Raw genomic sequence first — 8,033 nt, forward strand, 5'->3', positions numbered from 1 at the left:
GCCAGAATTATCTTTTAAAAATAATATAAATTTAAATCTGACCCACCATCAACTCAAAGAAATGAATAGACAACGGCTGAATTGGACCCAGTCTGCTTACCTGAATTAATATTTTTGTCTTTGGGTAAATTCAAACGGAGCATTTTGATTTTTCAATAGATTCAAAGAAAACACAAAAGGAAATGCACACTAAGCAAATCTAGGCTAACTGTAATCTTCATTGTGAATATAAGTAGCCATATATAGGTATGAAACATTTTTTGTGATGGTGTAATACCCTGCTGCAAAAGGAGAGGTCTGAATCTGAAAAAGAACTTTCTGTTGCTTCCTTAACAAATGGGTCTTTTCCTTTCTGTTCTCCTTTCTGCTTCCCTATTCACATTACAATTATCCCAGGCTCCAGAACACACTTTCAGTTTTGAAACTTTCTGTAAATCAATATCCTTATGAAGAGCTCCTGCAAACAGTGTCATCAGCCCAAGTGCATGTTGTTGTATTAGTGATACATAAGCCAGTGCTTTAACAGGTCATTGTGTCATTCACAACATGATTCAGCTATGACAATAATTCTACAAATGTATCAGTATGTTGGGTTTATTTAGTTTAGGACACTCATTTTGCTCACATCTTTTGCTTAGGGTTCTCAACTGCCTTTGATCTTTTTTCATACAAAACACAGTTTGTGATAGATGCCTTCGTTGAACTATTAAACAGAAGAATGGTGCATAAGGCCCTTTGGTAACAGTGCTGGGAAAAAAAAAAAAAAAAGTGATGCAATAGATGCAGGAGGAAGAAGCAGTCCCTGCCCCAAGGGTTCAAAGCACGCTGTTAGTGAGGGACCCAATGCACAGGCTGGAGCTACACCCTGTGGCTGTGGGAAGGAACTTGTGGTCATGAGGGCCCCTGTGGGGCTCCCAGCTCTTCCAAGGAACAGCAGCACAGCCTTGGACTTAGGCTGCTGTTGCAAGCACACGACATTGCTGTGAGTTCAGCCCCTTTACATTCTGCACAGACATTACGCAGTTAATAAGCCAATAAACTTCAATGCAGAAACAGCAGGCTGAAGTTTGCAGAGCAGAACAAGATCGCTGCTTACTGGTGAGGAACATACAAAAGGACTTGGACTACTACATAATAACGTGTAGCCAGTTTGTAGGCAGATATTTAGAAGAATACATGTGTAAGGAGGATGATTTGACACAGGTGACTACTGTTCCCCTTCTAGAGGAAAGCACCTGCGGGACAAAATCCTTAGGAGGATTCTGCTGGGATGGACTGCCTTGGACAAGGTAGTAGATCTTTCCTCCCATTTTTGAGGGTCTGCAGGGCTTCATAGGAGATACCATGCTTTTGCATCAGCTCTGACCTCAGCTACCTCCTTTTCACCCCCAGCCTCAGCTCAGCCACACATACACGTCTAAGAGACAGAAGATACCCTCTCACACTCTGACCACCCTAATCTATAATGAACTTTCCCGGAGCAAACGTTGTTCATTTCCACTATGCTCCACCTTCTCCATTACACCTCTACTCAGCCCAAATTACACTGTGGCATCCAGGGGGGAAGGAATGTAGGTGGGTGGATGAAGATACTCAAGATAGCTTCCTTTATTAAGGATGACACGAAGAATCCTGTCAAGGACATTACCCAAAAGCATACTGCAACGTGTCCTGAAGTTTTCGTTTTCCTTGGCAGGGACTGCACCTGCTTTTCTTTGTATGATGAATCAAATTTTACAGGACCATAAGAAACTTTGAACAACATGTTTGGGCTGTAGATTGCTTCTGCAAGTGCTGAAAATTCTCTTAGGGACAACCTAATGCAAACTTCTCAGGAAACCAAAGACTCCCTCCTCCTGTTGATCTTGAGTTTCTAGCCTAAGACAGTGGCATGAGGGGGCCCTTTAGAAGGCAGATAGAATTAGGGAAACTGTGCAGTCAACTGTCTTCATAATTAAACTGTAATTCATAATTAAACTAGTGAAGCTAAATATATATAACCTTTTAAACTTTTCAGATCATATCCTGCTGATAAATACATAAATCCAGCTGAGGGGAGAAATTAATCTCATGAGTTGAGCTGAAAAAAAAAAAACATCACCAAATGCTGAAGTGGGAGAGCTTGCAAAGGGATAGAGCTTTTTATTATCCAGAGATGCTCTTTGACTGGTAAGCACTGTGAGAAACTCTTTGCTGGATCCCAGGCTAGGGCATTCACATTTCTAGAGCTTGACACTACTAAGAAGCTTCAGAGAAGGGGAGAAAATTTTTGTTTGTTTCTCACAAACATGGTCATAATTCTTCCTTTTTGTAAGAAAGGGAAAAAAATAGTTAAAAGTAGTAATAAGACATATTGCATGCAGTTATCCCATGTGGACATGGAATTAAATGCCTAGCCAAATTAACTCATTTTATCCATGGACATCACTTACCAGAAGTGACATGAGAAATGAAGGATAAAGATGCTACCTTTTCAGTGTGCACACTAAAGCAGTAAATTTTAAAATCTGCTTTTTAAAAAAACGTGTAAAACCAGCAGACTGTTTTGCTTTTCCTCGACACAGAGCAGACTATCATTATTAGAGACTAGCTGAGCTGTATTTTAGGATACAAAAAATTATGAGAATTAATGCTGGCAGAGGCTGATGATTGGGGATAGTAAAGAAATAAAGACTGGGAAAACTCAATGGTTTACACGCATTTCAAAAGAGGGACTAATGAAGTGGTGATAAGCAAATAATAAAGCAACTGACAGGAAGATTACCGTTAGACTTTGGATTTGACCAGCAAACAAAGAGGAGAGATGTTCTAAGGACATTGGATATCGAAGAAGGTGGAGAAAACCATAAAGATAGGACATTGCTTTTATTAACCAAACCTGTTTAGAGAAAAAAAGAAAGAAAACCACAAACCAGCAGCCAGAATCTGATACACAAGGATGACAACTGACAAAGGGTTGCTAGCAGTGGATGCGTGGGAGAAAGGCATCTCAGCCCAAGGCCGGTACTTTTCCCTGTCTACATTCCGTTGCACGATGGTGGGCTGCATCGCACTGTGACATTTCTGAATGCAAAACCATGGCTCGGAGATTCTACAAAAATATAAAAAGTCACAGTTCGAGTTGTCATTTTTTCCATACTGATGTTTTCCTGAGATTCAGGAGACTAAAACACTTCAATGTGGAGAAGAGCTGTGTGGTCAAGTCCAGCCCTCTTCAAGGGAAGTCCTGTGCCCTAAGTATGCAGTTCTTCAAATCTCCCCTCGTACTGGCACTTTCACACATCACATCTAGAGGTGGTGGAGGCGACGTCTCATCTGGGCAGGCAGCTGCTGAGCGCATCGGGCCGTGGTACGGTCACAAAGTTCATGGTGCAGTGCAATAGTGGACAGATCTTCTCGTGATCCTTCAACACTTCACTCAAGTGTTTCATTTCATCTGTTAGCTTTCCGATTTCTCTCTTCAGGGAGGTATTTTCTTGCTCAAGAGACTCATATTCCTGGAAGGAGGAAAAAAAAAAGCCTACTCATAGTCAAAACATTCTTTTCAGTGCTCCCACCTTGAGTATATTCAAGTAACTGTAGGAAAGAAGTGTGGTTTCTTATTATAATGTGCAAAATGCTAAGGAAGGACAGGCACAGCCTCGAGCAAACCTGGGTGCTTAAACAGGGCAGGTACTTCACGACCTGACCTGCGTCTTGAGCATGATGCAACTCCTTTTGCAGGAGGTGCCCCTGGATGGGGGGCTCCCCCGCAGCCCAGAGCTACAGAGGCAGGTGGTGGTGCCCCTGTGGTGGCCTCTCCCAGCCCCAGGCTGTGCCAGGCAGCTCCGCACCATCAGAGCTACGAAAATCGAAGTCCCGAGCCCCCACTTGGTCACCAGCAACCCTGGCCACTGCCTTGCTTGTCCCTGACCAGGATGCCTTTGAGCTAAGGCTCCTCTGGCAGTGAATACGCTGCTGTTAACTGCAGGGGAGTTTTGAGATGCTCTGCAGCACGCACCTGTGACGGATGTGAGACTCGCATGTCACATTTTTTTTTTTTGCTAGCTGTGGGTCTCAAGTGTCCCTGCTGCCAAAACTTCTCATCCCAAAGAGAAGAGAGCCCGAGGTTCAGAGACAGCCCACGGAAAACCTGCAGGTGTCCGCACATCACTGCTGGCCTGGGGCTCAACACTCTCGCCCACTCAATCTCACCTCCCTGGGAAAGCTTCAGAGCAGGCTACAAAGCCCACACGTGCCTTCAAGGGGCTGTTTACCAGGCAGAGGGGAGAGCCCTGCACAGTGCTCCTCTGGGCAGCCAGAGGCTGCCTCTGCTTCTCTTCTTTGCTGCAGCTTGGACCCCCCTGCCCTCCCTGGCACCCTTCCAGCACCCTCTCACATGCGGAGTAAAACAGGCGGGACCCTCCTGACACATCCCTGTAGCAGAGGCCGCCATCCCCGGCTCTGCTCTCCTCTTGTGCCCCAAGCCCCACGGAGCAAGCGTTACCCTCCAGTCGCTCCATCCCTTTTGCAGGGCAGAGAACACCAAATTGCTCCTGCTGAGGAGGAACGCCTCTTCAGCCAGATCTGCCCGCACCTGGAAAAACCTGGGAATGAAGATTCCCAGCGTGAGGAAGAGCCCCGAGCCCAGCAGGAACACCAGAGCGGCTGCACGACGGCGCAGTGACTCCAGAAAAGCCAGGGCTTGCCCCATCCAGAAGCACCCAGCACCTGGCTGTCTCAGGCACTGACTCAGAGGAGATCTGGGAAAAACCAAACCCCGAACTCCCCACCCTGTGCCTCCTGGCCTCTGCTGCCCGTAGGCAGCTCCCTCCAGCCTGCACGACTGACACAGCCACCAGCAGCGGGACCAGCACCTACCCCGGGAGCCCCGCTACAACAAAAGCGCTGCTGCGTCGGGCAGCATCCTGACCCGGAGAGCGGCAGCTCCTCTCCTCCAGCGTTTGTGCTGGGGGCCAGAACCGCACGTGTGATATCAAGAAGTGTTGAGAGTTTCTGGAAGAATGAGCCACTTTCATGCTTTTTGGAAACACCCACTGCTATTTATCAGAGCACACATGCATAGCAGCTAACTGAACCGAGCTCCCGCGCCGGTTTTGGAGTTCCTAAGAAGCCTTTTCGAGCGGGTATTTCTGCCTCACACCACAGTTTTAAGCTGAGTGAAGCCAGCGCTGCCACCCGGCAGCGGTCCCCTCCTCCACCACCTCCTCCCTGGGGCATCCCTGCTCCATCGCAGCGCTCCTGCTGGGCTTACCCCGGCTCCAGACGCGAGCAGCTTTGCCGGGGGACACCAGGAGCCCCGGGGAGCAGCTCGCAGGTGGCCAGGGGCCAGCAGGTGCGGGCACGGCCGCGTCCCCCCCCCTCCCCGCCGGGCAGGGCGCCCCCAGCCCCCCGGGCACCCCGAGCCCCCCGGGCACCTCGTGCAGCTTGTCTGCCTTCTGCGTCTGCTTCTTCCGGCTTCTCTGCGCCGCCACCCGGTTCTTTTCTCTCCTCCTCACCTTCCTGTCGTCTTCTTCGTGACTCTGGAAAGACACCGAGCCAGCAGCGCCTCGCCGGCCGTCCGGGAACCGGCGGGGGACTCCCGCGGGCGGGCGCGACGAGCTCCGGCAGGCACCCACCGCGGCCCCGGCGGGCACCCAGCGGGCCCCGGCAGGCACCCGGGGGTCCTCGGCAGGCACCCACCGCATCCCCGTGCCCCTGCCCCTACCTGCTGGCCGCCCTCGGAGCTCCGCGGCAGAGCGCTGCCCGCCGCCGGGACGCCGCCCGACATGCCGCCGGCTGCCGCCCGCCCCGGGGCGCCGCTGGGCAGCCCCGGCCCCGGCCCCGGGGAGGGCTGGAAGGAGGCAGGGAGGGCTGCAGGCACGGCCCCCCCCGGCCCGCCCCGGCCCGGCACCGGCACCGGCACCTGCGGGCCCCGGGGCGGAGCCGCCGCCCGCATGGAGCACACGTGGAGGGCCCGGGGGCTGCGCCCCGCCGCCGGGGGAACCCCCCCAGCTCCCGGCCCCGCGGCACGGAGCTGCCCGAAATTCCCCCGGAGAACCCCCCCCCCCCCTCCAAAAAAATTGCTCCCCCCCCGCAGCCCGGCCGGCACGGCCAGGCGCAAAATCCGCGCAGCAGCCGCGCAGCCTCACCCCCGCGCGCTCCTGCCCGCAGCACTTGTGCGCCATCGGCTCCTCCGGGCGCCGCGGGCTTCAGAGAGGGGAGCCCGGCGCAAGGCGAGGCTCATCGGCGTGAGGACGAGGCATCGGGGCTGGAATAAAACGATTTTCGCTTTCGCTCCTCGCCCTGTTCCTTTAAATAATAAGGAAATGCCGCGCGCTTCTGGTAAAGGCGAAGCGAGGCAGCGGCTGGGGACGGCGCGGCTCTCCGGGACGCAGCTCCCTGCCTTGTGCCACACCGAGCAGCGCGGCTCCTCTCCTTCCTAACGCGCTTCTAACCAAGCCGCTGCTTCTCCCTCCGCTCGGAAGGATTCCTCTTTGCCCTGGCAGCCGCTTGCCAATGCCCTGGCTCTGCTGTAGGTGTGTGCACGCAGCACCCCACGTGCCAGCGCACAGGGCACGCGCACCTCCCCACGAGGGAAGGTGCCCCACGGCGCCACGCACGAAGCCCCAGGTATCTCAATGAAGGGGGCACTTCCCCATTCTTCTGGTTTCCCCAGAAGTTTGAGTCACGCAGCTTAGATGAAGCTGAGGTTGCAGAGGCTGCAAACGGAGTGAATAAAGCCTGACGTTTTGGGAAGATCCGGCTAAGAGTTCGTGCTGAAGGTGAGAGAAACGCGCAGCTGGAGGCCAGGAGCTGGCCCAAAGTCAGTGCTGCTGAAAAGCCTGGCCAAGCGCTTCTCCCCAGCCCGGCTGCACCACCTCGGAGCGCTTTCTGTCTCTGCCCTCTGGGCCACCTCCACCTGGTGCTTTCCCAGAGCTCCCCAGGCCCTGGAGGGCCGAGCAGCAGCGAGCCTTCCCCACTCCAGTGTCCCCTGGGACCTACAGCCCTGACAGGCCCCTTCAGCTCCCTCACCAAAATGCCTCAACCAGCACGCACCCGCAGGCTGTGCTGGGTCCGTGAGCACCCTGCAGGATGTTCCCGGCCCCCTGGTTTCTCCCTTTCTCCGTCACACCAGCACCCAGCTGCTGGGTAACTCCTGGCAGCTGCAGCCTGAGGAGGTTTCCAGGACCCCACAAGCAGGGGACAAGTCGCAGGAAGGTTCCCTTGGGCCTGAGCACGGTCTGCTGGTGTTCAAAGTGGCAAAGGAAATGAAAAGTCAAAATCTGCTTGTGGGAACAAGTTTCTGCTTAGTATTAAAGCTCTATCTCTGGTACATCTGCAGAAATGCCTACACAGTAATTCCAGGTAACACAGCAGCAAAGGCAGAACATTTCTATGCAGGAGAGAAAACAAGCCCAGAAAGCAGCCTAGACAGCTGAATTTACGTTTTACCCTCGCAGCTTATCAGCGACTTCTGTCTGCGTTGAAGCAGCCTACACACACTCGGGCTGGAGCTGCGGTTGAACACAGCGCGGCGCTTCCGAAGCATGGCACAGAGCGCAGCTGGGGGTCATGGCACCGAGTGCCCCAGCTTTCAGACACATCTTGGCGTCTGCGCCGAGCTTTCTGAGAGTTTCTCCATGTGATGTTTGCCGTCACCTCTGTTAGCAAACGACACGCAGAGTGCGGGGATGCTCCTCCAGTCCCTCAGGTTTCACGGGGTAGGGGGGGCTCGCCCTCACCAGTGATAAACACACCGCTGGCAGCACGTGCTAACGAGCAGCAAGATGGTCCAGCTCACCCCAAAAAAGCCACGAAATTCAGCCTGCAAATATTCCCAAGCATCCTTCACTGTTGAATGCCTTACAAGATTCAAGGGCTATATAAAGAAAATCTACCAGACATTTCTTGATGCAATACCAATTCAGCCCAAGTTAAAAATAAGTTGGATGTTGTGACATTTCACTGAAAACCTGATTAAGCACTTGCCTTGCACAACACTGCTGATTTCTATGAAAAGTTAACTGAAGGATGAAAGGCTACGGGAATGG

The 8,033-nt window shown here is 52.8% G+C and overlaps 1 protein-coding gene across 2 annotated transcripts; it reads right to left on the minus strand.

Moving 5' to 3' along the window:
• Positions 1-2,846: 2,846 nt before the first annotated feature.
• BATF3 (basic leucine zipper ATF-like transcription factor 3) lies at positions 2,847-6,500 on the minus strand. Of its 2 annotated transcripts, none has more exons than XM_048057573.2 (3): positions 6,132-6,500; positions 5,418-5,522; positions 2,847-3,497 (listed from the first exon to the last, which is right to left on the minus strand). In XM_048057573.2, the coding sequence occupies exons 1-3, from the start codon at positions 6,165-6,167 to the stop codon at positions 3,312-3,314; spliced, it is 327 nt and encodes a 108-aa protein (XP_047913530.2). In that variant the 5' UTR covers positions 6,168-6,500; the 3' UTR covers positions 2,847-3,311. The 2 variants fall into 2 exon arrangements, with proteins under 2 accessions (XP_047913530.2, XP_066849747.1); XM_066993646.1 differs by lacking the exon at positions 6,132-6,500 and adding an exon at positions 5,708-5,877.
• Between the last annotated feature and the right edge of the window lie 1,533 nt (positions 6,501-8,033).

Source organism: Anser cygnoides, chromosome 3 (genome assembly GCF_040182565.1).
Source record: "Anser cygnoides isolate HZ-2024a breed goose chromosome 3, Taihu_goose_T2T_genome, whole genome shotgun sequence".
Classification (NCBI taxonomy): Eukaryota; Metazoa; Chordata; class Aves; order Anseriformes; family Anatidae; genus Anser; species Anser cygnoides.

What these genes read in the sequence shown, in the direction of transcription:
- BATF3 (XM_066993646.1), bottom strand. Translation starts at nt 5,770, where the DNA reads ATGTCGGGCGGCGTCCCGGCGGCGGGCAGCGCTCTGCCGCGGAGCTCC. An exon ending in GCTCCGAGGGCGGCCAGCAG is followed by an intron (nt 5,523 to 5,707) that starts GTAGGGGCAGGG and finishes GTGTCTTTCCAG; the next exon opens with AGTCACGAAGAAGACGACAG. An exon ending in AGGCAGACAAGCTGCACGAG is followed by an intron (nt 3,498 to 5,417) that starts GTGCCCGGGGGG and finishes TCCTCCTTCCAG; the next exon opens with GAATATGAGTCTCTTGAGCA.